At 51.2% G+C, this 20015-nt stretch overlaps 1 protein-coding gene across 1 annotated transcript; it reads right to left on the minus strand.

Moving 5' to 3' along the window:
* Positions 1–9556: 9556 nt before the first annotated feature.
* MOS (MOS proto-oncogene, serine/threonine kinase) lies at positions 9557–19800 on the minus strand. Its single transcript, XM_068109337.2, has 4 exons — positions 19554–19800; positions 12005–12226; positions 10436–10600; positions 9557–10337 (listed from the first exon to the last, which is right to left on the minus strand). Exons 1-4 carry the CDS (start codon positions 19609–19611, stop codon positions 9733–9735), a joined length of 1050 nt encoding a protein of 349 aa, XP_067965438.2. The 5' UTR covers positions 19612–19800; the 3' UTR covers positions 9557–9732.
* Between the last annotated feature and the right edge of the window lie 215 nt (positions 19801–20015).

Genomic DNA, 20015 nt, shown 5'->3' on the forward strand with positions numbered 1-20015 from the left:
CAACAGCCCCTTTCCACCGTTACCTCGCCGGTGAGGGTCTCCACACACACCAGGCTCCCTTGCCTCCTGCTTTCCACGCAGCACACAGGTCACCGGGGGACTTCCTCACCCCGCGGCGCCCAACCAGACCCTCCACCGACGAGCTCCAAATTCCAGTTACCACCGGCTGCCAGGGGTAATTGCCGCAGAGGGGGGCCGCAGGCATCGCTCCTCAGAGCTTGATCCGTACCTGCGGACACACACACCTTCCCCACCCACAAGACCCCAAAACACACTTCCTCCCCCGCTGCCATTCAATTCTCCACACAACTCAGCACAATTCAGCACAATTCCATAGATGGTACAAAAGATGTTTCAAAGTTTGCCATGGCCTGCCACATGTGAAATCCCCCAGTTCACATTGAATCACATTAAACATTTCATCTGCTTGGAAATCAGCCAAAATCACCGCTTTGCACAAAAAAGGTGCAAAAACAGATCCTAGCAACTACAGACCAATCAGCCTTCCCCCAATTATCAGCAAAGTCATGGAATCCATCATTGCTTCGGATATGAAATCTTTCCTCTTCTCCAATGGCTTGATCTCTGATCATCAATTTGGTTTCAGACCAGGTCACTCTACTCTGGACATGCTGCTTCTGCTGTCTCAACAATGGATGGAGGTCCTCAATGCCAAACAGGAAATTAGAGCTGTCTCCCTCGACATATCACGTGCCTTCGATACGGTCTGGCACCCCGCTCTGCTCACCAAACTCTCCTCCTTTGGTATCCATGGAAATCTCCACGCATGGCTGGCGGACCTCCTCTCTCGTCGTAGTCAACGTGTGGCCCTGAATGGGTTTCTCTCATCTCCTCTTCCTGTTCAGGCTGGAGTTCCCCAAGGCAGTGTTCTGGGCCCTGTGCTTTTTCTGGTCTTCATCACTGATCTCTCTGACTCTCTTGAAAATCCTCTCTATCTCTTTGCTGATGACTCCACTCTCTGCCGCTCCATTCCTCATCCCTCAGATCGGCAGTCTGCAGCCTCCTCACTCTCTGCAGACCTGGACAAAATCACAGACTGGGCAAACAAGTGGAACATGTCTTTCAATCCTGACAAATCTCACACTCTTACGATGTCTCTCCGAAACGACCGACTGGACAACCCTCCCACCTACTTTCTGAATAATCCTCTGCAAGAAGTTCTGTCACTCAAGCTTTTGGGTCGCACTATCTGCCATGATCTTTCCTGGGAAAACCACATTTCCAAGCTGGCCTCCAAAGCCAGTCGCCGAATGGGCATCCTCCGTCGTGCGAAGTCCTTCCTTGGCACACCTGAGCTCCTCACCACGTACAAGGCTTTCATCCGCAGCTCAATGGAATACTGCTCTCCCCTCTGGGCTGGTGCTCCTGCCTCACACCTAGCTCGTCTTCACGCTGTTGAAACCAAAGCATTCAGAATCATTGGAATCTCCCGCGATGACGCTATCTCCAAGGGCCTTTCACTTACTCACCGCAGGCAGGTTGGTGGTCTTTCCGTCTTCTACAGACTCCTCTCCGGCCTTGCTCCCCCAGCTCTCTCTGGGCTCTGTCCCCCAAATATTCCTACAGGTCGCACAAGATCTGCATGCAACCCTCTTATGGTTAAACTGCCAAAATCAAGACTCTCTGCTCACCTTCACTCCTTCATTCCTATTTTCTCCCGCCTCTGGAACAAACTCCCTCACTCTCTTCAATCCCACTCCTCCCTCCAGGTCTTTAAAACGGCTGTTCACCACCATCTCTTATCTTCCCCAATCCAAAACCTTGATCTTTTCTACCCCCGCTAATTTCACCCCAAATCCACTTTTTGAGGTGCCGACTTCTTTCCTGGAAGTCCTTGGTGTCCTTGCGTTTTATACCTATCCTGCCCCCCCCCCCCCCCCCCCCCAGGCCCTCTCCCTCTCACACATCTCCCGACGTCCCTGCTCTCAAATGTTGTGTTTGTGTGCTTCCTCCCCTTCTCTCCCCATCTCGTCGACCGCTCCCCTTTTTATATATTTTGTTTGCTTGTTTGTTTGTTTGATTTGTTTGTGTGATAAATGTTAGCTCTTTCACGAGCCTCGACTCTGTATACAAAAAAAAAAAGATTTTTTTTTGTCTTTCCAAAAGCACAATAATCACCCCTCATTATCTCCAATAATCATCACTCACTCTCCATGTTCCACTCTCACGACCTCATCAAAACATAACCACAACACAAAAACATACGCCACCCACAAGACACTGTGTGGCCCCCATTCCATCCCCTCACCGGCCATGTCATCACTCTCACCCGCCTCCCAACTCCAAATTACATGTCCCTCAAAATTTCCACAAGCAAGTCTTGAAGCCTGGGACAGTACTCCTCAAAACTCACCTCAAGTGCAGGTAGTTGCAGGTTGGTCAGGTCCAAAGTGCAATCCACCCTCAAAATCCCAAAATTTCTCATTGAGCCTATCAAATCTCTCCAAATTTCTCTTTTTGTCCCCACTATACTGACAGGTATGTGGATCCGCATCCAACGGTGATCATCACTACACAACTACCTGTGGCCACGACAGCTCTGCACCTCTACCGTACAAGGGTCATCAGGACAAGGTGAGCAGTCAAAAAGCCAATATGGCCCATGAGTGTCCATAAGGGTGCGACCCACCATCCATCCTTCGGCCCCCCTGCGAGGAACACAGCTGCACCAGCCCCAGCTGGCCAATGTGGTGAGCACCTGCTGCCACAACACACACTACCGCACACACAACCTCGGCCCTGGGGGAGACGGTCGCAGTGCGTGGCATTCCCCTCACGTCACCTACGCTGCCCTCTCGTCCCCCAGTCCACAGAACCCCAGCCCCCCCCCCCCAGTGCTCACCCACACTTGACCACACCAAGGTCCTGTCAACAGCCATGCTCCACCAGGAGACCCACCCAGAAGACATGGTCCACACCCCTCAGACACCCATAGCACCACGTTGACCCTCAGACCACACACTACATCCCCATGACCCCGCGTCCCAAATATCAGCACAGTCGCCCCCGCAACCAGTTGAAAGCTGTGTCCTGCTGCCCTATTAATTTTTATCACAGCCTCCAACACTTTGGTCTACCACACCTGGATCAATAATGGCGTCACTAAACAGTGTCCACCATTTCTCTTCACAAAATTCACCCTTAAATTTGCATCTAATCCACAGATTACCCATGCCAAACATTTGTCACAATTCACTAATCTCAACCAAAGAAAGATGCTTTGCCATACACATGCCAACCGAGCATGGCCCATATGCTCGGCTCGTTACACATCTCCCGATTCACATCCCCATGGCTCTCTTCCCAACCCGAGAGTCCATAAATCATAACGGAACATCTGTGGAAGCTCACTCTCAAACCATCACGTTCCACAGATGCCCCAATGGTTGTCCGGCAGGCTATCTCCATCCCTGTCCATTCGGATTGACCTGTGTCCATAGCCCAGCACAACATGTCAGGTCACCACATGCTGGCTGTCCCAGAATCTCAGGAGGAGGGTGCCAGGCCGCATGCACGGGTGGTCACTACATCAGGCCCAAGCTGGCCGCCCGCGGTGCCACCACCAAAGCGCGACCCACAACACCTCCCCCTAGTGGTCCTCAATATCTGCCAGCCCAGGCTTGAGAGACCACCTCGGACCCCTCTGAAGGTCTTAACCCGCACCAGGGTCCGGTGGCCCTGCCGGACCGAGCCACCAGCTCGGACGGCGCCCCGACGGACAAGGGACGCCACACTCCACCAGACCCCCCGTGGGGCCCAGGTCGTACCATGCTACCCATGGCTTGACTCCACATCCAAATCTCGCCAGCACAGCCCCCCAGCTGGCTGGCATCACCAAATTTACAAAGGGGCAATTTTTGCCCGAGGCCATCACCAATGACCTTGCCATGTCCAAATCCCGCAGCCCGGGGACCAACTCCAACCAAGGCTGTGCCAAATCCATTTCCCATTTTAATTTAATTTAAAATTTCCTTTTACAAATTTTCATTTCCACTGCCAAACCGCAGCTGCAGGTAACAACTCTTACAGGTTGTTCTGCCCCTCCCTGCAACTGGTATGGTCCAGATTCCCTACGGGGACCAAATCGTCGGAGGCTCGATCTCCCGATCCTCCAAGATCCAAATCCAGCCCAGAGTCAAAACACTCCCCCAACTGGTTGTCCAATTTTGGAGCCTCCGTTGCCAAATCGTAGTGTTCGGTGAGCGTCCCCTCGGTCAACCACCTCCGCGGACCGACTCATCTCTTTACCCAGGCTCCTTTGGGCCCGGTCAAACTTGTCCTCCATGGGACTATCCCAAGTCCCCAGCCACTGAATCAAATCATTTCCATCATCATCCCCATCATCATCATCACAAATCATTTCTGGCCCCGCCAGGCCTTCTTCATTATCCCCAATAAATACCCGGTCCGGCTCCATTACACGGACCCCCATTAACTCTACCCCTCTTGCTCCGCACCACTGCCCTGGTGCTGCACCATTTCAAATTCATCCCCCGGTTGAGGTGTTGTGACATCCACCCGGTCCCGACAAACAACCAGGCCAGGTGGTGAAACATTCCCTATTACAATTTTGGCACTCCACGCTCACCTGTTGGCATTCCCCATCTACCTGTTCACATGCCACAATCAGGTCTTCCCCATTTACCTGTCGGCACTTCACGTTCACCTGTGGACTCGCCCCTTCTTCCTGTATGCATTCCCCATCTATATGTAAATTTCCTTCCCTACCTTCATTTCCTTCAATTGCGATTCCCGGTGCAATTCCCTGCTTGCCTTCCCCCCGTTCCGATTCAATTTTTGCCACCTTTGGCTTTTCCTGTGCCCCGACGGCATCATTCGTTCGTCCTTCCTTCAATTCATTCGTCCATTCATCAATTTTACTTGCCACTCCTTCAATTTTTCCCTCCAATCGATCACTCATGCCCTTCATTCCTTCCCTACATCCATTCCCCTGCGACTCCATTTTGTTTCCCAATCGCTCACTATCGGCCCTCTGAGCATTTAATAAATTTACTATGGTCTGGAGATCTATCGGGGCCGCTCCTACTGCTCCCGACTCCCCGGTAGGGGAGGGGGGTAAGTTGGTGCTCGGGACGGGGGAGGTTCCAAGGCTCACCTCTACATCTAGTTCCCCTATTTCCGGCTCACTCCCTACGCTGACGGAAGCCTCGCTACGCACCTCCATCTCTTCAATCTCCGACATCCGCTTTCCGGAAGATTGTTTCCCGCGCGCGTCTATATTTTAATTCCAAAAACACAATTTAAATTAGACGAAGACTCGATGACGATATCGCGCTCCGTATGCCCAATTGATTATTAAATTACTCCGCCTCGCCTATAAAAATTTTGCGTTCGAACGTCGGGCGCAATGTACGCCTGACCGTGTCGATGTCTCACCGCGGACAAAAAAAATTGTCCGACAGGTTCGAATCCTACTACCTGAGAGCAAATGTTTGTTTTTTTTCCTAGGGTTCCATCCCACTCTCGACAACTATCACGCAACTGCGATTAACATCAGAGTTGCGGAGGCCGATTACAAAGCTTTAACTCCCGAGGCGAAAACTCAATAGCGGATTCCAAATCAAAGCGCGCAGGATGGAGGGGAACGACGAGAGCCTCGCAGCCTTAGCTATTAAAATCAAACACCCAGGAAAACTGCGTTCAGATATATGTACAAAAATAATACAAGGATTTATTAATGAAAAGCAAAGAGTGAAAAAGCACGCGCCGGTAATAGAATGTCCTAATCGGGACGTCCCCACACACACTTCAGATACAGACGAGGGAATTATGAATTAAAGAAAAGAACACGTCACGTCGTGTCCAGTGTACGCGGAGCTCGGCCTTATCTTGTCTTTGTCGTCTTGGTGGCTGCTGTCCAACACCGCTCCTTCCAGCCCGATCGCACACCACGAGGTCCCTCGCTCCAAGTCCCACAAGGCCTCGCTCCAAGCGCCACGCGTCCCACGCAGGCTAGTGGCTCCACACGAGGTCGACTCGGACCAACATCCTGACGCGTCTCAAACCCAATTGCTCAAAACGGACTCGGGCTCTGCACTCGAACTGCGCACTGCTTGGGCTCTCTGCGCTCAACTCGAACTCCTGATCCAACTGCCAGCAAACGCGTCCAATGCTCACTCAGCTCGTGCTGTACTCTCTACTCCTGGCTCATCCCAACTCTTGACTTGGGTCAGCGCACCTCCAAACTGCACTCAACTGCAGAACTATTCTCAACTCTACTTGACTGCAATCTCACCTCAACTGCACTGCCGAAAAATTGCGTCCGACCCTCGATAATATCCCTGGCCGATGACGTCACATTGGCACACTGCTCTGCCAATCAGAGCCTCCCACGACTCGCCGGCTCATTCAGGGGCACGCCCACTTGCACCACGGCCGCTCGCGTCCCCGACTCCATAGTCACCGCACGTGCTATGCGAGGTGGGCAGGCTTTTCGGAAGTGTAAATGGTGGCGGCCAATTGTGGCGGTGTTCCAGCCAGATTTCTTCCTCAGTCATGTCAGGGGGAAGGGTGCCATTTAATGTTGTACTAAAGGTCCTAACTAATGTTTGTGGTTTGCAGTGCCATAATGGACAAAGGTTTGACTACTAGATGAGACTCACAGGAGCATTATCTTTAATCCCGAATTACTTAACACTCGAATCTCCTGGTAGATCCACAATTTTTTTTTTGTTTGTTTTGTATACAAGATCGAGGCTCGTGAAAGAGCTAACATTAATCACACAAAAAGACAAACCGACACACAAAACACAAAAAACAAGGGGAGCGGCAGACAAGATGGGGAGAAAGGGGGAAGGACACAAAAGAGAGGGGGAAGAGGGGGAAGGACACAAACACAACATTTGAGAGCAGGGACATCAGGAGGTCTTGGGGTGAGGTGGGAGAGGAATAAAACATATGAACACTGCAAGGACTCTGGGGTGAATTACCGGGGGTAGAAAAGATCAAGGTTTTCGATGGGGGAAGATAAGAGATGGTGGTGAACAGCTGTTTTAAAGACCTGGAGGGAGGAGTGGGATTGAAGGGAGTGGGGGAGTTTGTTCCAGAGGTGGGAGAAAAGGGGAATGAAAGAGTGAAGGTGAGCAGAGAGCCTAGACTTTGGCAGTTTAACCATAAGAGGGTTGCAGGCAGATCTTGTGCGACCTGAAGGAATATTGGGGGGACAGAGCACAGAGAGCTGGGGGAGCAAGGCCGGAGAGGAGTCGGTAGAAGACAGAAAGACCACCAACCTGCCTGCGGTGAGTGAGTGAAAGGCCCTCGGTGTTGACTACATCGCAGGAGATTCCAATGATTCTGAAAGCTTTGGCCTCAACAGCGTGAAGCCGAGCAAGGTGTGAGGCAGGAGCACCAGCCCAGAGGGGGGAACAGTATTCCATTGAGCTGCGGATGAAAGCCTTGTATGTAGTGAGGAGCTCAGGTGTGCCAAGGAAGGACTTCGCACGATGGAGGATGCCCAGTCGGCGACTGGCTTTGGAGGCCAGCTTGGAAATGTGGTTTTCCCAAGAAAGATCATGGCAGATAGTGAGACCCAAAAGCTTGAGCGACAGAACTTCTTGGAGAGGATTGTTGAGAAAGTAGATGGGAGGGTTGTCCAGTCGGTCCTTTCGGAGAGACATTGTAAGAGTGTGAGATTTGTCAGGATTGAAAGACATGTTCCACTTGTTTGACCAGTCTGTGATTTTGTCCAGGTCTGCAGAGAGTGAGGAGGCTGCAGACTGCCGATCTGAGGGATGAGGAATGGAGCGACAGAGAGTAGAGTCGTCAGCAAAGAGATAGAGAGGATTTTCAAGAGAGTCAGAGAGATCATTGATGAAGACCAGAAAAAGCACAGGGCCCAGAACACTACCTTGGGGAACTCCAGCCTGAACAGGAAGAGGAGATGAGAGAAACCCATTCAGGGCCACACGTTGACTACGAGCAGAGAGGAAGTCCGCCAGCCATGCGTGGAGATTTCCATGGATACCAAAGGAGGAGAGTTTGGTGAGCAGAGCAGGGTGCCAGACCGTATCGAAGGCACGTGAAATGTCAAGGGAGACAGCTCTAATTTCCTGTTTGGCGTTGAGGACCTCCATCCATTGTTGAGAAAGCAGAAGCAGCATGTCCAGAGTAGAGTGACCAGGTCTGAAACCAAATTGATGATCAGAGATCAAGCCATTGGAGAAGAGGAAAGATTTAATATCTGAAGCAATGATGGATTCCATGACTTTGCTGATAATTGGGAGACGGCTGATTGGTCTGTAGGTGCTGGGATCTGTTTTTGCACCTTTTTTGTGCAAAGCGGTGATGTTGGCTGATTTCCAAGCAGATGGCAGATGACCTTGAGCAAAAGAGAGGGTGAAAAGAACAGAAAAAGGGAGTGAAAGAGCAGAAGAACATGATTTTAGGACCCGTGGGCTGATGCCGTCAGGACCAGTTGCAGAATCAGAGTCGAAATCTTATTCCGATACCGACAATCATACATCTTATCCCGACAAACGCCTAAACATAAAGAACTTATTTCAGGTAGATTCCCTATCGTGACAGTCGAATACCTACCTATACAGATCTACCTGGCTCTAGATATTGCTATACCCCCAGACATAAATATTCTACAGGAGGAGGCCCTACTATGGTGAAAATGTTGTCAATCGGACCAAGAATTGCAAAGAAAAAAAATTCATATGATCGAATCAAGCGACAAAATACTTGTCGAATTATGACGTCATAATTAAAGTACTGATCACATTAACATATCTTATTCCCCAAGCGGAATACTTGATGAGCCACGTTTGTTTTTTTTCCATTGAGCGGTTTCGGAGATATAGAGGTGCAACTTTTTCGATTTTTTCCAAGATGGCGCCTGTGCCACGTGACATATGACGTCATAATTATCATTTTAAAAATTCCACAGGAGGAGCCACTCATATTCTGAAAATTTCGTGCCAATCAGACTAACAGTTGCAGGGGAATTTTGTTTTTTCATGCTGATCAGATCAAGTGTTGTACTTGTCGAATTATGGCGTCATAATTAAGGCACCGATGACATATTTTATTCCCCATGGTGAGTACTTGACAATGAGCCATGTTTCCATTGAGCGTTTTGGGATATCGAGGTGTAACGTTTTTCCAAGATGGCGCCTGTGCTACGTGAGCTATGACGTCATAATATTCATTAAAACATTCTACAGGAAGAGGCCCTCCTATGGTGAAAATTTCATGTCAATCGGAGCAACGGTTGCCGAGAAAATGATTTTTTTTTTAAATACTGACACGGCCCACACTTTACTTTACTGAAATGCAGACACGTACTTACGTATATGAATGCTTAACCCCACTTTTCGCTTCGCGAGCGCAGAGTAACAAAGTGATACTTCAGAACATGCTGCATGCTTGGAACAAGATCACAGGGTGGGCAGGTACTCTGTCTCCATGGTATTAATACTTAATCAAAGATAACATGGCCCCCACCCTTGCTCTGCAGGGAATAGACTCATGACGTATACATACAGGTTTAAATATTTGTTTATTGGACTTTACCACCAGCACACAATCCAAAGCATAAAAAACTAAAATCATTCAATAAAACTATAAACTTCAACATATACAAAATAAAGAATGGCCAGAACCAAGCTTCCCAGATGGTCGGTCAAATATGAAATAAGAAATGGCTACAATTGATCAAAAATTTGCATTCTACTCAGAGCGCTGCCATCAACCAGCTAACTCTTGCAGAAGTTTCACAGTAGCATCTTCAATATGACACGCCAAAGGCCTGCTTGCTTCATCAGCCTGCCAGCAGGCCTCAATTAGGCGACGTAGGCTTGGGCCAACAGGAAATGGAGGCCACTGTAAGGGAAAGTCAGGACGGCGACCGTGCGCAACAACATTATAAAGAGCCGCAGAGCCATCGGGACCGTAGGGCTGACACAGGGCCCACATTTGCCACAGAGTCACGGCCAGAGAATATATATCGTTGGACGCTGAAGCCCGTTCACCTCGCAGCAACTCTGGAGCACGGTGTGTGTAAGCGCCACCACCACCCGCACCGGTCGGTGACCCGCGTCCCTTGTGGCTTGGTGGCTCGAGTCGTTGAGAACATCCAAAATCGCACAGCTTAACTCCACTGCCCACCATGATGGCATTTGCTGGCCGAACATCCAGATGGACTATCCCTCGGCCGTGCAGGTAAGAAAGTCCAGCGGCCAGACCACGACCGACTTCCAGGCATGACCGGTCGCTTATGGGAGTGTCCATGCTGAAGAGACGGGTGTAGAGAGATGGACCTGCAAGGAGCTCCATGATGAGTATACCTGTGCCTTCGGGTTGGGGTAATGGCATCAAGCAGGTATTTCATAATCAATTTTGAGTGAAATTAAGACATGCTAAATTGTCAGTGTTAATGAACATATCCTACCTTCATGCGACTTTTCCTCAACATCGCCATCATTGCAAAGGCCGTACCGGAAATGGGGCTGCATCCAAGCAGCCAATAGGGTCACCAGGTTTGGGTGCTGCAGGGATTTCACATTGAGTTCTGCCAGAAAGCTCTTTTTCGAAATGTCATCACCTTCACTCAGCCCTGGTGGAGGATGCGAAGGACTCCATCAATTGTCGATTAAAACTTCTGAACAGCAAGCGTCAGATAGCAAGTCCACCTTTTCCGACGATATAAAATAAGCCAATTACATGTGTGCATGTCTGATAATTATAGGATCTAAAACGGCTGGGCTAATCTCCACCAAATTTTGCATACGTGCTCGGGGTACCCAATGTCAGGTCATGGACACAAAATAATCCCCTCCACCTCCGGGTGGGGAGAGGACTTACGTTTTTCGCCTGTAAATACACATGGCACAGTGCAAGTGGTTTACTGACCCCTGCCGGAGAGAGGGAGTGGGGGAGATTATAGGGCACGGTACAATGTATTTTTCCAGCTCCCCCACTATCTCCGTCCCCTCCCAGGTTGCTCCAGGAGGGAGCACGCGTTTCAAGTGAAAATAAAAGAACAAACCCTCTTTAAGTCACCATTATCCCACCTTTCTTGTGGGTCAGCCAGGGGAAGCTTGGCCCGAGTCTTCATGAACCGGCTGGCCAGGCCTAACATTCGACTAGTTAGGGCATGAATTTGGAATTTGTTCATGGTGTCGGATTCAGATGATAGATTCAAACCCACGCTCGATAGCTTGGAGGTGAATGTGCATACCTCTAGACGATCCTACCAGCCCGAATTTCCTACTTGATACAACTTATTATGAAGGCACCATTAAGCAGCAACTGTGGCACGTCTGTGTGGTTTCCTTTATTGTCCAGGTCACCAGGGCTGGATCCTAATTTGGACAGGCACGTGTAGGGCAAAAAGGCAAAGTAGTTAGTGAGGGTTATACATTACTTTTATCGATTAGTACATTACATTTCCACCCGGAAGGAGTGGAGCGAGGTGGTCACGGAATAACAGAGGCGTAGATAACCAGGCCATCCATTGCAAGGCAATCTGCTACCAGTAACGACTACGCTTCGGCCTAAAATGTATCCCAACAATAAATTGCGAATGGTCTGCTTGTTCACAAATGCCAGGGTGTCCTTCCTGGACGTCCGTGTTTTATGCCTCTCCCACTCCCCCCCCCCCCTTCCCATGCCTCCTCCCCCCCCCCCAAGCCCTCTCCCTCCCACATTTCTCCCGATGTCCCTGCTCTCAAATGTTGTGTTTGTTTCCTTCCCCCTCTCTCCCCATCTTGTCTACCGCTCCCCTTATTTTGTGTTTTATGTGTCGGTTTGACCTTTTGTGTGATTAATGTTTGCTCTTTCACGAGCCTCGATCCTGTGTACAATTTTTTTTTTTAAACCTCTAGGCTTTACTGGATCAAGTGCACAGGTACATTTAGGAGTTAAAAATAGCACAATGCCATGGCTAAAAATGAGGACACTAAAGCATCAAAAGCTTCTCCTCCATGAAGAGCTGTTACAGTTGCACAGCACTGCTCACCTTGCCTTCTGTGCATTCTCTTGACCGCGACGTGGTGCCCGCAGTACACGCCACGGTACACGACGCCAAATGAGCCGGCACCGATCTTCTCTCCCACTTGCAACTCTGCCGGCACCTGCTTGGCCGCAACTGGACTTCCGCACACAAAGCCCGATTTGATGAAGAAATGTCGCAAGGGAGTTGGAGACCCGGGCAGGTAACGGTCCGGGCTACCAACTGGTTCTGTGACCGATTAAAAATGGAAAAGTCAATTTTGGAATCGACACAACCCACGTAAACATTTCCATACGTTTTTAAATTATTCCAAATAAAAGATGCAGGCACAGGGTTATCCGGATCTGTTAAGTCGTGTTTGACCTCTGGTGATATTCATGATCAGATTTCTACAAACATTTCAATCTTTGACTGCTTCACAAAGCTCTGGCAGAAACAGCTTGATTGCAGCCTTAACCCCATTCTTTACCTTTACCCCATCCCCATTGCAGCCTTTACCCCATCCATCCGGCGCATACAAGGCCTCCAAAACCAGACGCCGACTGGGCATCCTCTGTTGTGCAAAGTCCTTCCTTGGCACACCTGAGCTCCTATCCATCTACAAGGCTTTCATCCACAGCTTCATGGAGTACTACTCTCCCCTCTGGGCTGGTGCTCCTGCATCACATCTCGCTCAGCTTGATGCTGTGGAAACTGAGACTTTCAAATATCATTGGAATCTCTCGTGATGATGCCAAGTCTATGGGCCTATCACTTCGCCATCGCCGTCAGGTCAGTGGTCTCTATGTCTGCTTCCGCCTCATTTCTGGTCTTGCACCCACTGCCCTCTCCATGCTCTGTCCCCTCCCCCCGAGTATCTGAAGGACGCACGCGGTCCACCAGCAATCCCTCCTTGTGAAACTCCCTAAATCCACATCCACTGCTCACCTCCACCCATTTATTCCTTTTTTTAAAGCACCTGTGGAACCACCTTCCATACTCTCTTCAATGTCATTCTTCCCTCCAGGTCTTCAAGGCGGCTGTTCACCACCATCTCGGGTCCCCATCCAAAGCCATGATCTTTTCTACACCAGTTAAACCACCCCCACCCCCACCCCTCCCAAATTGTTGCTTCTGTATCCATCTTTCCCCTTCTGTTCTCCCCTATCCCTCATCAGTACCTGCATCCCTTATTTACCTGTCTCCATCCACCTTCTCCCTCCGCCCTACTATTGGAGTTTCCCTTTTCCCCTGCCGTTTCCGTTATGTTGTGGCCTAGCTCTTCCACGAGATAAGACCATTTTTTTTAAAGGCCTATTGTTATTTTCACCACCTTCTGAGTGCCCAAAATCAAAACCTCAATGACCAAGTTGATTTGTCCATCTACAAGAGCCGGGCGGGCACGTTGTGCTCATGGGGTAGGGGGACAAACACCTCCAAATGGTTGAAAAATGTACAAAAATGCTAAAGCAGCGCTGAAAATCAATCACTCTCAAACCAGCAGAAATATATTCAGATTAGCAACAACTTATAGCTAATTAAACCACAATAAAATAGAACAAGCATTCTGAGTATTGCGCTGCAATACATGTCCCCTACCGGCAGTCTGTCGTCCGGAAAACTGTTGGGGAAATTACCAAAGTTCAAAGTGCCATAACTTTGTCAAAAATGATCGAAACGTCGTGAAGTTCGAACTTGATCTGTAACTTATCATGAGGAAACCATGTACCAAGTTTGAAATCATTAGCGTTAAACGTTTAGAAAAAGAAAGTCCGGAAAACTGTTCTTTGCGTGACGGACGGACAGACGGAGTGACGGAGTGCAAACCTATAGTCCCTCCCGGCGTACACCGGTAGGGGACTAATAAGAAGAGGAGAGTGCTAAGGTATGGTAATATGCCGATAGAAAACAGACTTCTTGGAATGCCGGGTGCATTTTCCATCCAATCAGGAAACTTTGTTATAAACAATTCTCCATGGGTAGGCACTCGGATGTTGAAAGTTTTCTGTCAATCACTCAAGCAGTTGTGGAGACCAGAAAGATCTATTAGTGGAAGAAGATGAGAGGTTGTCACATTTCTTTTGGATAAAGGAATGCTTCGCCTCACGAATAACATGTTTGCAATGATTTCTCGCAGATATGAAGGCTGAATGTGAGTCGGAGGAAGAAGAGTTTCTCCATGTCTGATATGTCGCATCTCTTGCAAGAAATGGCCGCAGAGCAGGAATTATTGAACCAAGAGTTGGCAGGATATATAGGCCTCCATTCCTGCAACAATAACCTCAGCTATAGACAGATCCGACGGAGGGTTCAATGGACGGGAGCCCTCTATAGACGCCGCCATAGTTGGGAGGCGGCCGCTTCATTCGGCTTGCTCTCCAGCGTTCAGATTACATGCAGTTACCGGTCTCAGTTGACTTTGCCGAAAGAATATCGATACAAAATATATTTGTTTGTTAGATTCATCGGAGAAGATGGAATAGTGGACGATACGACCGGTCCACCGAGCTATACGACCGGTGAGGAGCCGGTGTGGCGGCCCGCGCGGAGGTGGACTGAGGGAAGAAGCCATGCGGGGCGGCAGTGATACACCCGCCGTGACCTGGCCGTATGGAAGAGTCGATGAAGCGATAAGGAGCCGGTGAGGCGGCCCGCGCGAAGGGACGGAGGCCCACTCGGGTCTGCCAGACGAGTCGCGACCCTAGTGATCAAGGAACTCGGGGCTCGGCAGCGGCCACTCGGGGCCTAGCCATAGTTGCCAGAGGTGGCCGGCCCGGGCGGAGGTGGACTGAGGGAAGAATCCATGCGGGGCGGCTGAGGTACGGCCACCAAGACCTGGCCGTATGGAGGAGTCGATGAAGAGACGGGCACCGTGTCGGGTCGGTCAGAGAAGTCGTTATCGTAGTGGTCGAGAAACTCGGGGCTAAGGCGGAAGGGGGCTCGGCATGGCGTAGCATAGGGTACGCGGTTGCTAACAAAATAGGTTTGATGCAGGTGGAAGTGCAAACCGGGTACCCCCAGGTGCCAGGTGCCTTCAGGGCGGCTTGGCCATGCGCCTTCGGCGCCCGGCGATATCGCCAAAAACGGGGTTTGTATCGTGTGCCTTCAGGTGCCAGGTGTCCACGACCACTCCACACGTACAGAGAAACACTTGAGAACGATTATCACGGACACTTTTCATGTACGATCGCGATGATAGTTGTGCTGGCGCGGCCAGCTGGAGTTAAGTTTGGATCGGAACGCCTCCCAGTAATGGCGAACGCAAGAGCGCCGCCTATCGGCGAAGGGGGCACGATCGTCCTTATCGGATTGGTCTATAGTCTATACGTTCAGCAGAGATCGAGACAGCGCCCGAGGAGAGGCAGTAGTCTTTCCAGGGAAAGGCAGAAAAGAAGTTTCGTAAACCAATTAAGTTAGGGCTATTTAAATGCCAATATTGGCGTTTAGTTGGAGCAGTTGGAGGAGGAGTGGTGGTAAGTAAAGTGATGTTCACAAGATTTTGGTCAGAAGAACCAATTGGAGGTGAAATTGTAACGCAACGGATTGGAGGTGAAGAACAAATCCAAAGTATTGGACCAGTGGTCATGACGATCTGGACTATGGGTAGAGTGGGTGATAATTTGTTCCAAATCATTGAGAATAGAACATACAAGAGCTTCAACTCCCCCAACATCCGTGTGGGATGATTTCAACCGCTCCCTATGGTGCACATTGAAGTCTCCTATATAGAGGAATTCTGCTCGAGGGTGTTCGGATGTCATGGTCTCATGGCAGGAATTAAGATAGTCAAAGAAAGCTGTAAAGTTTGTAGAGTTGGGAGAGCAGAAAGTGAAACAGAGAAACATAGTGATGGTCGGGAGACAAATCTTAAGCCAGATGACATCAAAGTTTGGAGATTCGAGGTCCACAAGGTGTACAGCAGGCGTGTTGATGTTGGAGTAGATTCAGACTCCTCCTTTGAAGCAGATTTGTGAGTGAAGGTTGTGGTTGAAAATGTTAAAGGAATCAACAAGAACATCATGTGACAATTGGGCCTCTGAGAGAAGCAAGATATTAGGAGAGGTACTTGCTAGATGATGCTCAACAGAGGAAAGATTTGAAGAAAGACCTTTGATTTGATGTTGGTGAAATGAATTGAAAAAGTGTCACGTTGATTCAACAGGCAAGGGTCTTGGGAGCGACCAATACTACTACTGCCAGAGCCCCCCTCTTGTTAGCAGTGATTGGTGAGAGGATAGCGAGTATAGACAGTGGTGAGGGGGTAGCGTGTAGGTTGTGGTGAGGGGGTAGCGAGTGTAGGCAGTGGTGAGAGGATAGTGTGTAAGCTGTGGTGAGGGGGTAGTGAGTGTAGGCAGTGGTGAGAGGATAGCGTGTAGGCTGTGGTGAGGGGGTAGCGAGTATAGACAGTGGTGAGGGGGTAGCGTGTAGGCGGTGGTGAGGGGGTAGTGAGTGTAGGCAGTGGTGAGAGGATAGCGTGTAGGCTGTGGTGAGAGGGTAGCGAGTGCAGGCTGTGGTGAGAGGGTAGCGAGTGTAGGCTGTGGTGAGAGGGTAGCAAGTGTAGGCAGTGGTGAGAGGGTAGCGCGTGTAGGCAGTGGTGAGGGGTAGCGTGTAGGCTGTGGTGAGGGGGTAGCGAGTGTAGGCAGTGGTGAGAGGATAGCATGTAGGCTGTGGTGAGGGGGTAGTGAGTGTAGGCAGTGGTGAGAGGATAGCGTGTAGGCTGTGGTGAGGGGGTAGCGAGTGCAGGCTGTGGTGAGAGGGTAGCGAGTGTAGGCAGTGGTGAGAGGGTAGCGCGTGTAGGCAGTGGTGAGAGGGTAGCGAGTGTAGGCAGTGGTGAGAGGATAGCATGTAGGCTGTGGTGAGGTGGTAGCGCGTGCAGGCAGTGGTGATGGGGTAGCGTGTAGGCTGTGGTGAGGGGGTAGCGAGTCTAGGCTGTGGTGAGGGGGTAGTGAGTGTAGGCAGTGGTGAGAAGATAGCGTGTACGCTGTGGTGAGGGGGTAGCGAGTGTAGGCTGTGGTGAGAGGGTAGCGCGTGTAGGCTGTGGTGAGGGGGTAGCGAGTGCAGGCAGTGGTGAGAGGATAGTGTGTAGGCTGTGGGGAGGGAGTAGCGAGTGTAGGCAGTGGTGAGAGGATAGCGTGTAGGCTGTGGTGAGGGGGTAGAATGTAGGCTGTGGTGAGAGGATAGCGTGTAGGCTGTGGTGAGGGGGTAGCATGTAGGCTGTGGTGAGAGGATAGCGTGTAGGCTGTGGTGAGAGGATAGCGTGTAGGCTGTGCTGAAAGGGTAGCATGTAGGCAGTGTTGAGGAGGTAGCGAGTGTAGGCAGTGGTGAGGGGGTAGCGAGTGTAGGCTGTGGTGAGGGGGTAGTGAGTGTAGGCTGTGGTGAGGGGGTAGCGTGTAGGCTGTGGTGAGGGGGTAGCGTGTAGGCTGTGGTGAGGGGGTAGCGTGTAGGCTGTGGTGAGGGGGTAGCGTGTAGGCTGTGCTGAGGGGTAGCGTGTAGGCTGTGCTGAGGGGGTAGCGTGTAGGCTGTGCTGAGGGGTAGCGTGTAGGCTGTGCTGAGGGGGTATCGTGTAGGCTGTGCTGAGGGGGTATCGTGTAGGCTGTGCTGAGGGGGTAGCGTGTAGGCTGTGCTGAGGGGGTAGCGTGTAGGCTGTGCTGAGGGGGTAGCGTGTAGGCTGTGCTGAGGCGGTAGCGTGTAGGCTGTGGTGAGGGGGTAGCGTGTAGGCTGTGGTGAGGGGTAGCGTGTAGGCTGTGGTGAGGGGGTAGCATGTAGGCTGTGGTGAGGGGGTAGCGTGTAGGCTGTGGTGAGGGGGTAGCGTGTAGGCTGTGGTGAGGGGGTAGCGTGTAGGCTGTGGTGAGGGGGTAGCGTGTAGGCTGTGGTGAGGGGGTAGCGTGTAGGCTGTGATGAGGGGGTAGCGTGTAGGCTGTGGTGAGGGGGTAGCATGTAGGCTGTGGTGAGGGGTAGCGTGTAGGCTGTGGTGAGGGGGTAGCGTGTAGGCTGTGGTGAGGGGGTAGCGTGTAGGCTGTGGTGAGGGGGTAGCGTGTAGGCTGTGGTGAGGGGTAGCGTGTAGGCTGTGGTGAGGGGTAGCGTGTAGGCTGTGGTGAGGGGGTAGCGTGTAGGCTGTGGTGAGGGGGTAGCGTGTAGGCTGTGGTGAGGGGGTAGCGTGTAGGCTGTGGTGAGGGGGTAGCGTGTAGGCTGTGGTGAGGGGGTAGCGTGTAGGCTGTGGTGAGGGGGTAGCGTGTAGGCTGTGCTGAGGGGGTAGAGTGTAGCGTGTAGGCTGTGGTGAGGGGGTAGCGAGTGTAGGCTGTTGTGAGGGGGTAGCGAGTGTTGGCTGTGGTGCGAGGATAGCGTGTAGGCTGTGGTGAGGAGGTAGCGAGTGTAGGCTGTGGTGAGGGGGTAGCGTGTAGGGTGTGGTGAGGGGGTAGCGTGTAGGGTGTGGTGAGGAGGTAGCGTGTAGGCTGTGGTGAGGAGGTAGCGTGTAGGCTGTGGTGAGGAGGTAGCGTGTAGGCTGTGCTGAGGGGGTAGCGTGTAGGCTGTGGTGAGGGGGTAGCGTGTAGGCTGTGACGAGGAGGTAGCGTGTAGGCTGTGATGAGGAGGTAGCGTGTAGGCTGTGGTGAGGGGTAGCATGTAGGCTGTGGTGAGAGGGTAGCGAGTGTAGGCTGTGGTGAGGGGGTAGCGAGTGTAGGCTGTGGTGAGGGGGTAGCGAGTGTAGGCTGTGGTGAGAGGGTAGCGAGTGTAGGCTGTGGTGAGAGGGTAGCGAGTGTAGGCTGTGGTGAGGGGGTAGCGAGTGTAGGCTGTGGTGAGAGGATAGCGTGTAGGCTGTGGTGAGGGGGTAGAATGTAGGCTGTGGTGAGGGGGTAGCGTGTAGGCTGTGCTGAGGGGGTAGAGTGTAGCGTGTAGGCTGTGGTGAGGGGGTAGCGAGTGTAGGCTGTTGTGAGGGGGTAGCGAGTGTTGGCTGTGGTGCGAGGATAGCGTGTAGGCTGTGGTGAGGAGGTAGCGAGTGTAGGCTGTGGTGAGGGGGTAGCGTGTAGGGTGTGGTGAGGAGGTAGCGTGTAGGCTGTGGTGAGGAGGTAGCGTGTAGGCTGTGGTGAGGAGGTAGCGTGTAGGCTGTGCTGAGGGGGTAGCGTGTAGGCTGTGGTGAGGGGGTAGCGTGTAGGCTGTGACGAGGGGTAGCATGTAGGCTGTGGTGAGAGGGTAGCGAGTGTAGGCTGTGGTGAGGGGGTAGCGAGTGTAGGCTGTGGTGAGGGGGTAGCGAGTGTAGGCTGTGGTGAGAGGGTAGCGAGTGTAGGCTGTGGTGAGAGGGTAGCGAGTGTAGGCTGTGGTGAGGGGGTAGCGAGTGTAGGCTGTGGTGAGGGGGTAGCGAGTGTAGGCTGTGGTGAGGGGGTAGCGAGTGTAGGCTGTGGTGAGAGGATACATATATTTACATATTTACATACAAACTTCAACATCAGCTAAACAACTTTCGTAATAAAGCGCCAGTGTTGCATCTCCATCGTTACATCAAGATACGCGTGGCTCGTTCAACTTTGATCTGGACTAAAGGTAGAGCAACCCGAAAAAGATCGAGAAATCTCCATCTCACCAAGGTGTGTGCTCGGTGATCCCCGACGAAGGCGGGATAAAGGTACAGGTGAGGGCATGGCTGCAGCAGATGCACGTCTGGCACACCGATCACCGACGACCGAATGATGAAGCTGATGATCACCGCGATGTCTTCACTTGTCACCACAATAAAAAGCACTTTCGGGGTTTAAAAAAGAAAAAGCAAAGCAAGAACAAACAAACTGATACAATAAAAATCCGAATCAATGCTTCAGAAACTCGGCATGACGTCATCAATGACGTCAAACCTCCTCCTGCAAGTGGCGCACGTCCGCGCACCTTATATTATTTAACGAGCTAAGTTGTGCCGCAAAGCAATCGGTAATTAATGGGAAAAGAAAAACCATTAGGAACCTCGTTAATAGGGTTTTTTGATGAACTTTCACAACAGTCTACAACTAACTGCGGGGAAAGGGTGGGGGATTAAAAGTTGCTCAATAAA

This window comes from Myxine glutinosa, chromosome 2 (genome assembly GCF_964187855.1).
Source record: "Myxine glutinosa chromosome 2, kmMyxGlut1.1, whole genome shotgun sequence".
Taxonomy (NCBI): Eukaryota; Metazoa; Chordata; class Myxini; order Myxiniformes; family Myxinidae; genus Myxine; species Myxine glutinosa.